A 12,750-nucleotide genomic window follows, 5' to 3' on the forward strand; every position below is an offset into this window, starting at 1 on the left:
TGTACCGTGCTTTCTTTTGCGACACCAGCGCCATACACATAATTAATCCTTCGAGCTGTTTCTGCAGCACTGGTGCCACGGTAGAACTCGTACTCGTAAATATACCGATATTTCGTATTGTTCGGTATCATTGTGCGGTAATAAGCGACGCCAAAGAAAAAATAATGAGGAAAAAACAAATGAATTACTGTTTTCAAAACTCAAATGTTCCAGCTAAATGAATTTATAAATTTGAATTTGGAATTCTTAACCAAAGAGGAGATATTTCAGATCAAAGTGGTCAGTACGACAAAACGCTAATTTCATATGTAAGGACCTAATATAAGGCGAAATCCAATTCTACGCGCTCTATCTATCTTATTCTTTGGAATAAATAAATTATACTTTACAAATTATATTTCGCCATATTCGTGTAATTTTTCGCATACTAATACTTATTAATTTATTACACTTATATGTAGTACTTTGTCTTAAATTTAAATCTATGTATCGGTACGTAGAAGCTACAATGTTTCGCTTTTGAAAACTAATAGCCAAATATAAATAGTTATTTTTTTTATAAATAAAGGCAAAGATATTTCATTATACAGCCTCATATAATAAGATATTTTAAGTAACAAGACAAATTCATAAATAATATGAACATCATAAAATTGAGAAACGATATATCAGATTATATCTATCAGAGTTAAATAAAATTTTATAATGCGTCATACAATATTTATTATTTTTTTAATACAATATTTAGTATCCGTTTTCTTGGTATCCACCCCTGTGTCTTTGTCTGTAACCTTTAAAAAAACGGTGTCATGTTAATAATGTACATTAAAATGCAAATACCAAATTATAAATTGCGTAAAATACATCGTGGTAAATTCTCTGTTTATATATGTTAATGAAATGAATGTCATTATTAATAATTTATACTAAACAAACAATCACAATACCAGAATATACTGAAAAACGTTCATCATGTATAAAAAGTTGAATTTATATTAAAACATATAATAGAATTATGAATTGACGGATGTTTTTATGCATGCAAGGAATTTAATTTCCTTCTAAGTGGTATAATATGGAAAAAAATCAGACAGGCTACACCATGAACAAGTTACAGTTAAAATAATAAAAATATACAAACCTCCTTGGTGTGCAAATCCTCCTTGGCCTTGACCATTACCAAATCCATGGTCCGAATTGAAGCCACCTGCAACAAGTTGTTAATTTTTATTTCCGTCATATAACATACAGTGCTAGTGAATAATAAGCATAATATTAAAAAAAAACTTCGCATAGAAAATATTAAAATCAGTTTAGAGGAACTGGTTTAAAATTACGTTCCAAGAATACCCTACATTTACTCACGTGTAAATAAAAACTTGTAAAATATAAAGAGCTTCAAATATTAGTTTAAGCGTGGTGTAATCTGTTTTATATTGTTTACCTTGTGAAGGGAATCCGCCCTGTCTTTGACCCGAGTACCCGCTGTCGTAACCATTTCCTGCAAAACAAATATAAAAATGTGAAATCCTTAATTTAGCTTTGTGATTTTGCAGTGCATACGTCAAGTGCCAGCGGACAGTTTTATCAGTATGTACATCAATGATTGACAATTTAAAGACAATCTTATCGCAATGCGAAGTCTATAAAAATCAATTCAAATAGGTACTTTATATTTCTCAAAAAGTATTTTTTTAATACTTTATTTTTGTAGATTTAAGGCTTTAAAATTAAGATGATTATTGAAATTATATATTTTTTGTACTGTACCTTGAGTAGGGAATCCACCCTGACCTTGTCCATTTGAAAAGCCGGGGTCGTCGACAAAACCACCGTTGTGAGCGTAGTTTTGTGGGTAGGCTGAAAATTTTATTAATTGGTATAATTGTATAGAAAAAAAATAGGTTTACTCTTTTTATTTCTAATTTTCTCGTAAAATGTACAGTTTTATTTTTTACAGTTAATTAAACATAAATAGTGAAATCACCATTTATATACCTATAACTCAGATTATGTTAAAATATTCTCAAAAAAAAAAATACGACATTCACATAGTTATAAATCTATAAAGCACAATGTATATAATATACGATGTTTTTAATAATATTATTTATTTCGATCATTACTTTCGATATATATACACAGACACAACTACTGAATTTATAATATAATAAAGTTTATGCTACATTAGCTTATATTCAAAGCCAACATTCATTTTTTATCTCAAGAAATTAAGAAGACATTTTTATCTTATGAACAAACAAAAATCTACTAATCTATACATGTATATAAGCGTAATACCACTCATCACGAGATCTCCTAAACTATCCGCCCGATTGATTTGAAATTTGTCACAGTTACTCTTTCCCCGACTTAGACCCTCACTCAGAATGGATTTCACGCAAGTGCTATCCTAAATACATTTTTCTTCTTATCTACCCGTGCGCAGCCGGGACGGTTAGCTAGTTACTGATAACAATTGTGTGACTTACCGTAGGCAGCCACAGCTAAGACCAATAGCAGGCACACAGTCTATAATAAAAGAAAAAAAAATTATATTGTAGGCAAAAGTAACCTAAACAATTTAATTTAGTCCCACTCCTAAATAATTTAATTGCAAAATTAAAATCTCAAATTATTATTTTTTATTAGGTTTATAACAAAATCATTATCCTGTAATTAATAAAAAATTAAGTAAATTATATTCAATATAACACTAAGACTCACTTTAAAAGCCATCGTCGCGTTAATTCTTTACACAAACTCAATGAATGTTTGACAAGAATAACGCGAAACGCTCTTTTATATTGATTTTATTATCTGTTGAATTTAAGCGTTTGACCTATACGAGATGTTTTGTTAATACAAGTAGGTAATTTATCTATCTGACATAAATATCTCATTCAGATATACAATTTTTAGGTAATAAACAGTTTAATCTTTTACGAGAATTCATTTTGATAAAATTCACAGGAATATTGGTTTGATACAAAATATTTTGTTAATAAATCTCAGAAAAGCTATACCTAACGTACAAACTAATTATGTGATGTTATCGATACATTGGCATATATAGATTTTTGTTTATTACGCCATTAATAAAATGTGCCTTTTGAATCGTGCACTGTCTATGGATAACAATATGCATTCAAACTATTATAATTAACTAAATGAATTGATATAAAACTAGCAAAAATAATGATTAAATTTTTTATTTTATTTTGGTTTATTAAATATTTTAACAATGCGTTAAATAATACATGAACATATTAAAGCTTTAAATATATATAAATTAAAATTAAAATGAGTACTGTACAAATCACGACCGATTGGAATGGTGGCAAGAATGCTAGCAGCATTTCCCCTTTGAATAATTAAATAAAGTAATTACGATCCTCTGGGTGAAAAATGAAGCAGCCCTCTTATCACCATAGGTATCCATGCAGTTATAGAAGTACATATATTAACAATTAATATTTATGTAATAATAATAAATAGGAATGTAACAGAGCAATAAAAAAATCAATAATCAGGAAAGTCATCATTGTTACAAGCACGGACGTAAAAGTCTGTGAAGAAAAACTGAAAATCAGGCGAGCATAACAAACATGCTTTAAGTACTATGTTATTTATACTACCTCGTTGGAGTAGTGGCTTGATGTAAGGCAGCAGACCCAGCAGACCTAGGATTTAAATCAAGGAGGCCCTTGATTCAAATCCTAGGTCAGGCCAATAAAAAATTATTGGGGTTTTCGGTCGAAAATTCTTAGTAGCAGCTCGGACTCTGGAAGTTGGAAATTTGTCTCGGAAAGCACGTAAATCCGTTGGTCCTGTGCCTGAACTTCTGTACCTCTGACAATAGATGTCTTCCAAAAAGTATCTGGAATTTTACAAGACATTTTTTTAATGTTATTTATATTTATATGAAATCATGAATGAACGTCGTAAATAAATTTCATCGATCATAATTATCAGTGAATCAGACGTGAATCTTTGATCGTTGACTCACAATAAATGTTGTCAACTCTGTCCTTATTTTAGTCATAGAAATCAATAATTGCATCAGTTTGTCAAAAAAGATTAAGAGTGATAAAAATAACAAGCAAAGAGTAATTAAAAGTAATAATATATTTTTTGCATTAAAATTTTTGCATTCGATTTGTAGTAATTTTTATAAATATTCATTCTTATGTTCTTTTTAATGAGGTTTGTAGTTAAATAAGAAGTAGAAGATAAGCTTCATGATTGTTCACACGCGTACTAATAGTGGTTTATAAAAAAAAAAAAACAAACTATAATGTTATCAGTATCGTACCCTGGGAAGTCAACTTCTGTTCATCGGTTATTTATGAATATGTTTGATATTTATGAACTTTAGCTATTTATGATATTGTTATGTCATTTTTTGTTTTATTTATTGGATTTACTCAAAAAATACCCTACCGATTTCGAACTTAAGTACTTGCTTACTTTATAATTTATAAACCCAAAAATGATGATAACGATCTCTTGACCGATTTGGGACACAACGGCTAGACAACTGTGCAGTGCATAAAAGTGCGCAAGTATGTGCACAAAGTGTGAGACGAAAACCTGATAGGATCGGAGATACTTCAGGCTCAAGACCAACGACAACTTATTTTCTAGGCCTGAAAGTTAAAGCTCTGTCACCTTCTAAATAATTTTATTTTAAAGTGAAAATCAGAAATTATTAATTATGCTACTTGATTTAATAAATTAAAGTTAACAATTTTTTTTAAATAATGTCATAAAAACTATTAAAGAATACTTTAATTATAATACATACAAATAAAAATTAAAATAGCTTCTGTACAAATAACGACCAAGTGGAATGGTGACAAGAATGCATTGGATGCATAGAATGCATTGCTGTCTTGTTATCAGTAGCATTTCCCCATTGAATCGCAATTCCGATCCGCTGATATTTTAAAAATATATTTCATACAAAGCGTTTGAAAAAATCATCTTTTGTTTTTATTACTGAAATTGAGTTTGGTTTTTATTATACGGTTACGTTTGTCAATACACCCAAAAATTTAATTATGATAATACATACAGTTTAAATAAATGTTTTTCTAGTCATATTATAAATCAAACAAGCGCGTTTGTTGCGGTCAATTAATATGGGAAATTTCGGGTTTTTTACTTATACATATTAAATAAGAACATCCTGGAGTCTAGAACAAATGACTTCTAAGTTTGAGTTTGTTTAAGTTTGTTTTGAAATACAAAATAGTATATCGTTTATTGTTTAATAATACGTTGTGATTTAATATGTTAATTTGCTAATAATACTAATTCTTTTTATTTTGTATTACCTAATAACACGAATAATTTATTACAAGAAATTAAATTAGAATATAAAAAATTAGTTCAAACGTTTGTCTGTTTGGATGCCTGTTTAACATATCAAATAAAAATGATAAAGAATATGATAATACAGTATGCAATATTCTGTTTATTGCATATTTAAGAAACATTATTTTCTTCATTGCATTTATTCAAATAGGTCGAATGTGTATGAGTACAATAACAAAGTTAATTTTAGTTTCCGTGATAACTAAAGTCTGCGTAAACATAAGCTATTAATCGATGGAATCGTTTAATTAAATTGTCAATCAAAGAAAGCGTCTGATTTACTGATAAAATAGAAACTGTTATTAATTATAATTCACAATAATTCAAACTATTATACTTTATTTATATTTTTCAAAATCATCACATACACATAAATCAAGAAAACATTTTTTCTCAGACAGATTACATTGTACACATTAAGTTTTGCTTCCATTTTTATAATTTAAAACAAAACAAACTTATTATATTTAATCACAATATTTGTAAACAATATTGTTATTCTTCACTAACGTATATTGTGTTGTAATGTTTATCAGTAAAGTTATTAGGTCAAATGTTAAATTTTTTATACGTTATTTTTACGATCAAGTGTAAAAAAATAAAAATACGGAATTCCTGTAATAATTATTCAAACACTTAAAGCTTTATTATTTACAAGACATATCTTGTTAATATCTAATCTCTGTATAGGTTTTATTTATTATAGTATACTTGAAATTGTTATTTTGATTATTTTTTTATCGATTTATTTGATTATTTTTATTGTCAATTGTATTTTTGACTTTCATACGTATCTGAGAAATAAAACGTTTAACATCGAGCTGATTTCGTAAATACTACAATTATATTTTCGCTTATGTTTGTATTTATTTATAAGTGAAATTAGTTAAAAAAAGCAAGAAAATTATTTGGTAAATTTTTATTCATCGAAATAATTATATTTACACAATAAATTCTTAATTATAATACACTGCATACCATTTCTGTCAACAATAATGAAATGGATGTAGAAATCGAATTACTATTATATCGATTGTCTCCTTAGGAGTAGGTTAAGTCGTTTATTTAGTGATGGGCCTTTCCGGCGTATCCGTAGTTTCCATAACCACCAAGGCCGTATCCTCCAATTACTACTTGCGCGGTGGCGACTGGAGCAACAGCGATGGGAGCAGCAGCAACCACTGCTCCACCACCGTTACCATGACCAGCTCCTCCGTATAGTAGGGCACCATCCTGAGTATTTCTAGCAACGGCATCTGCAACGGCTTGAGCCTGAGCGGCACTAGTAGCAACAGCAGCAGCCTGAGATCTAGCAGCGTTAGATATGCGGGCAGCTTCAACTGCACGAGCGTTGGCAATAGCAACAGCTTGGACATGTGCAGCATTAGCAATGCGTTCATTTTCAACGGCACGAGCAATTTCAACAGCTGCAGCCGCAGCAGCTCGCCTAGCAGCGTCAACAGCACGTGCATTTTCATATGCAGCAGCACGAGCTCTCTGAATATTAGCAATACGAGCAGCATCTAATGCCTGAGCTCTTTGGATAGCATGAGCTTGACCGGCTCTAGCAGAAGCCTCGGCAACACGTGCGCCTTGAATTGCAGCAGCAGCAGCATTTGCAATTTGAGTTACTTGCACGGCTTGGGCGTTCTGAATAGCGCTAAGCTGAGCAGCACCATAAGCAGCTGCGTTATTTAATGGAGCGCTGCTACCAGATGCAGGTCCTGTAACTAAACCTTGTCCGCTACCGACAATTATTCCGGATCCACCTGAAATGGCTGACGCAGCAGAGCCAAGTTCATAGCCTGAGGCAACAGCCGGGCCAGCAATAATAGCTCCGCCATAACCACTCTGTGCGGCACTGGAGTCTGCAGCGGATCTTCCTTGTCTTATACCTACAAGGAGAGATTATTTTTATAACATACGTTTTAAATAGAATAATATAAGTTATTAGGATTTTAAAAACTTACTACTGCCAAGCACATTACACGCCGAAGCGATGACAACGAGAATCTGCAAAAAAAACATATTTTAAGATCGAACAGAACTAAATAGATATAAATAGATATAATATGATATATATATATATATATATATATATATATATATATAAATACATTTTAAATGATAATACATTATAAATGATAATGATATATATATATATATATATATATATATATATATATATATATATATATATATATCATTTAAAATGTATTTATATATTATTAAATATATAAATACATTTTTAATGATGACTTAAAATAAATAATACAAAAATGTTGTAGTTTTTAGTTATTGAAGTTTCACAGTATTTTATTGCAACAATTAAATTTATTATAAATATGATATTTGCATAGTTATTTTTAGCATTTACATAAGAGATTACACTCTCTTAGTTCTTACCGTTAGTGGAGACATATTTTGTTAATGCGCTGCTGACCCTACTCGAGTAATTCGTTAGAATTGTATGACTATTACCACAAATTGCATGCACTTTTATACTGCACCCAATTGTTACAACTTCACCTATTTAAAATTCTAATAAGAATGCGATACTGTTCTATTTGAATATTATTACGTATTTTTACTGAAAAAAATAACCTGGACACGCAAGAAATTAAACGCTTCATCACACCCTAAGAAAAAGTGAAGAGTAAAATAGTCGTTATTAAATAGGTATAAAGATTGTTTTACTTTAAATATAATCGTTAAATAATGTTGTACACTAAATTATTTATTAGCATTAAAATTTCGTTTTATACACGTTTTAACACCTCGTGATTTAAACCGGATTCACAAATTGATAATTTGGTACCAAAGCAGTAATTTCACGTGAAAACTTTAATCCTGCGCCTGAACTCTTTTTGGTAGTGTTGGAATAACTGTCCTTTGGATTGTTATGAGAGGAGGAAATAGATATTTTACTTGTGTTTACTCAAACTCTTTGGAACTATAATATGTTCAGTGCAAATGGCTAATCTGCCTTGAGAATGGTCGCCATGGTGGTGATCACTGAAATTGGTCAGGTGTTCATCATCTCCGTTTAGAAACAATGATATTCAAACATGTTTGTAAGAGTATGAGTTATTATATACGAGATTTATACACGTATCCATTCGGACTTAAACAACCGAAGGGCCAAGTTGATTATATTACAAGTAAAACAATAAACATAAAGTAAAACATGATATAAACAAAAATATTATTTTTTTTACAAAATAGTTTTATCTGACCTGTAACCCGCAATGAACGAAACAGTAGCAAAAAGAATTAAAACAATTTTGCTATCAAGTTCCATGATGTCTTATCTATACACGTGTTATGGTTTAAAAAACATTATTATATAAAATTATTTCATACCAAGTCTGAAAATTTTTTATACCTGTTCATCGTCTTGTAGGTATTATATTGAGTCCATTTCAAACGAAGATTTAGTAAAGATAAGTCTTTCTCCACACAGATTTCGGCCACGATGGCCTATCTCAAGAGAGATTAGCCAACTGCGCAGGAGATATTATTGAGCACAAGTGTGTACGCAAACAAAGGTGCACTCTCTATTCCCTAGCTCCCACAATACGATGGGACGGCAATCCGACACGATCGGAAAGAGTTCAGGCACAGGACCAACGGCTTTAAGTGCTTTCCGAGGCACGGGACTTCCAACTTCCAGACCCCGGGTTGGTACTGAAAATTTTTCGACAGAAAAACCCAATAACTTTTTATTGGCACGACCTGGGAATTAAACCCAGGACCTCTAGGTCTACGGCTTTATATCAAGCCACTAGACCAACGAGGCAGTACAGATTTTTTTTTATATAGAATAGGAAGGCGGACGAGCATATAGACCACCTGATGGAAAGTGGTCACCAACGCCCTTAGATATTGGCATTGTAAGAAATGTCAACCATCACTTACATATCCAATGCGCCACCAACCTTGGGAACTAAGATTTTATGTCCCTTGTGCCTGTAATTACACTGGCTCACTCACCCTTCAAACCAAAGTACAGCTGTTTTGCGGAAGAATATCTGATGAGTGGGTGGTACCTACCCAGACGAGCTTGCACAAAGCCCTACCATAAACAAACCTTTTTGCTTTAAGCACTACAAACACTACCCATTTGATTAATAAACCTTTTTTTTACAATACAATACTACTCAACTTAATATGGAAGTTCGGATAAACGCCATTTCTTTCTGGAATTCATTATAAACTGTAGATTTATTATTCAAGATCTCTACTAATGTTATCACGTCATTCCTGTGACTGGAATATTCTATGAAACCCTATACTTAACAGAATATATAAAATATATTGTTAATGTGATTTTCTTCATGAATGCATTTTTTACATATGTATAGATTAGCGATTCGGTTAGCCGATTACCTTCTAAAACAATTATTTGATTTCTTTCAAATGTCAAAACAATTATGACATAAATATATATCTCAGTGTACAACTAAACACCCGCTAAAAAACTTTTATAAGTACGGTATTTATAATTCTTATTTATTTGAAATTATACATTTGATCCTCAATTATTACATATCCTTCTTGTACATCTCCATTGCCTTATAACCTTATAACCTGCACCATACTTCGCAGAATTTTAACATATGCATTCCATTGTAAGAATTATTTAACATGACCTTTGACTATGATTATTTATTTATAAAAAGGCAAATAAATTAGACACATGCAGGTTTCCTCGCGATGTTTTCCTTCACCGTATAGCATGAGATTAATTATAATCACAAATTAAGCACATGAAAATTCAGTGGTGCTTGCCCGGGTTTGAACCCACGATCATTGGTTAAGATTCACGCGTTCTTACCACTGGGCCATCTCGGCTCCAATACTATATATCCTATATTATAAAATATTAAGTATTCATATTTAAAAGTATAGTAATAATAAAATACGATATTAATTTCTAATCTCAATCAAAAGATCTAAATTCATTAGTTGTATAATAAAAGTACGAGTCTGAATAATATGTAAGTATCTACGTAAGAGTATTTAGACAAGATTTTTTTTTGTTCATAGTGTTAGTGAAAGAAAGAATAATTCCTTTTAGTTAAAGCAAATTTTATAATCGGTGATTAAGTATTGTGTATAGTATGTACAAACAATATAAGCACTGCATAATATTTTTTTTATCTATTATTTTTTGTACTTAACAAACACCCGTTTTTTTGTACTTAACCGTCATTTGGATGGATCTATGTGTTTCATTTTATTTATGGACATTGGCCGTGATGCCTTTTGTGGTTCCGCAGAATAGCACACACACACCCCTATACCAGTTGATGGCATAAGACCCGACTAGAGATTTTTTTATACGCGCATTCACCAATCCAGTACCAAAGTATTTCAACGGTATTTTGGAGTGGTAAAACATACAATTAAAAATTGTTTCTTTTATAACAATTATTTTTATTGTTATTATTTGAGAGTGACAAAGTGACTTGAAATTTGTAAGAACGAAGTAACGAAACGAAGGTATCGTTTTATGGCCAAATATTACTCAAGAAGTTTTTTTAACATAAAATTGTTTTTTTTTACATCTTATTATAATTGTATGATGTATAATATATTTTATATTATACATATTATAATGTGCAGTAAATAACTGGAATATAGTGTGATAAATTTGTAAACAAAGAGAACACCTACTCGAAATGAGCACTGCCAATTTCCTATCTATGCTTTTGAAAATTTGTTTAAAGAAGAACCCAACAACTTTATCGACCCAATCTGGTATTGGAATCCCGAACCTAGAGCCTTATGAACTACAACGGATCAGTTGAAATTTAAAACTATAGATACTTAAGTTAACATATCCACTTATATAATAATTGGATAGGTTAACATATTAATACAATCTATTTTATTTATGGCTCTCGAACATCTTCGTGTTTTGCAGTCGTCGTGTTTTTATCAGTTGCCCTTTGATTTGGAACTATATTTGTATGTAGAGTTGCTCCTTGTTTCAAATTAGTCAAAAATGTTCACGGTATATTACTAACCGTAGTTTCAGTTTTACTTTTTTTTACTTTATTTAAGAATGGGGGAAACCATACCACCAAAGTGTACGTGTAATTCTTGCATCATTGCATTGCATTTAGAGAACACAAATCTCACTAACCTTATATATCATTAAAAGCTGAAAAAAGAAAATGATAAAAATAATAAACCAGTCTCTATGTTAAGGCGTAAACTTTATAATAAAAACAGAAATAGAACAGTTTTACAGCTTTATATAGTTCGCATGCAAATTAAAATAAACAACAACAATGAACATAGTTATGAACTCAAATTATTATAGGTTAAATTAAAAATAAATCACATGATTAATTAATCATGTGATTTATTTTTGATTTAACTGCTAATTAGCATTGATGGAAAATATTTGCGTGCGTACGGAAATTTTTAGACTTAATACTTTGTACTGTGCCATCATTGGCACAAAAATAATAGACAAGTTTGTACCACAAGCGTTGAAGGACATAATAATTTCATTGGTGGTAAAAAGAGAAAAAGAGCCAATAAGAAATATAATAGAAAATATTGCATCCGGAAGGCCGATACAGATCTTAACATCAAAACGGCCTTCAACAACTGAGACATCGTGGTGTTCAAGAAGTTGACTGAAAGAGAGCTTTGTTGTTTGTTACTTAATTTATCCACGTTGATCCCTTGTACGGTCACGAGCGTATGTGGAGACACCATTGAAAGTAAGTAAAAATAAAATAGAAAATATTTTTATCAATATGTATAAAAGCCTTGAATTGATTTTGAATTAATTAGAAAACCAGCAAGTATTTGCTCATTCTACATTTCCGAAGACATCGATTATTATTTATCGACAGGAACATCAATTACAACGTCCTGATTAGTTCACTTTATAAATACGATTTGAACAATAAGTTCGATGCCAAAAAATATATACAACAATTTTTTTATTCAAAAAATCGAAATTATTGCATATTTTGTTCTATAAAAAAGTGAAACTTATACAACTCGTTAGATTAAAAATGATACTAAATATATATAACAAGGTACAAACACTACCAAAGATAATGTAAGCATATATATTCACAATGTAGCGAGTTTAATTTAGATTTACAGTATGTAAAAACTAAAATGTTATATTTGTAGGGAGATCAATAAAAACATATATTTGATGCAATGGTATGTATTTTAATATTATATTTACACGACGAGTCCTTAACTATATAAACAATATGCCGCTAACCATTTCCTTGAAATGTGACGAAATGGATGAAGAAATATATTTTTTCTATCTATATCATTTGGTACATTAATACATTATTTGGTGTAAGCACTATTACAGAAGTTATTTGT

At 30.4% G+C, this 12,750-nt stretch overlaps 2 protein-coding genes across 2 annotated transcripts; both read right to left on the bottom strand.

Annotated features, from left to right (window-relative positions):
• Window positions 1-706: 706 nt before the first annotated feature.
• LOC126774770 (uncharacterized) lies at window positions 707-2,848 on the bottom strand. Its single transcript, XM_050496319.1, has 6 exons — window positions 2,728-2,848; window positions 2,493-2,532; window positions 1,771-1,860; window positions 1,445-1,501; window positions 1,142-1,207; window positions 707-791 (listed from the first exon to the last, which is right to left on the bottom strand). The coding sequence occupies exons 1-6, from the start codon at window positions 2,737-2,739 to the stop codon at window positions 745-747; spliced, it is 312 nt and encodes a 103-aa protein (XP_050352276.1). The 5' UTR covers window positions 2,740-2,848; the 3' UTR covers window positions 707-744.
• A 3,505-nt stretch (window positions 2,849-6,353) lies between these two features.
• On the bottom strand, window positions 6,354-7,830 carry LOC126774761 (uncharacterized). Its single transcript, XM_050496298.1, has 3 exons — window positions 7,786-7,830; window positions 7,350-7,392; window positions 6,354-7,274 (listed from the first exon to the last, which is right to left on the bottom strand). The coding sequence occupies exons 1-3, from the start codon at window positions 7,798-7,800 to the stop codon at window positions 6,445-6,447; spliced, it is 888 nt and encodes a 295-aa protein (XP_050352255.1). The 5' UTR covers window positions 7,801-7,830; the 3' UTR covers window positions 6,354-6,444.
• Between the last annotated feature and the right edge of the window lie 4,920 nt (window positions 7,831-12,750).

This window comes from Nymphalis io, chromosome 17 (assembly GCF_905147045.1).
Source record: "Nymphalis io chromosome 17, ilAglIoxx1.1, whole genome shotgun sequence".
Lineage (NCBI taxonomy): Eukaryota > Metazoa > Arthropoda > Insecta > Lepidoptera > Nymphalidae > Nymphalis > Nymphalis io.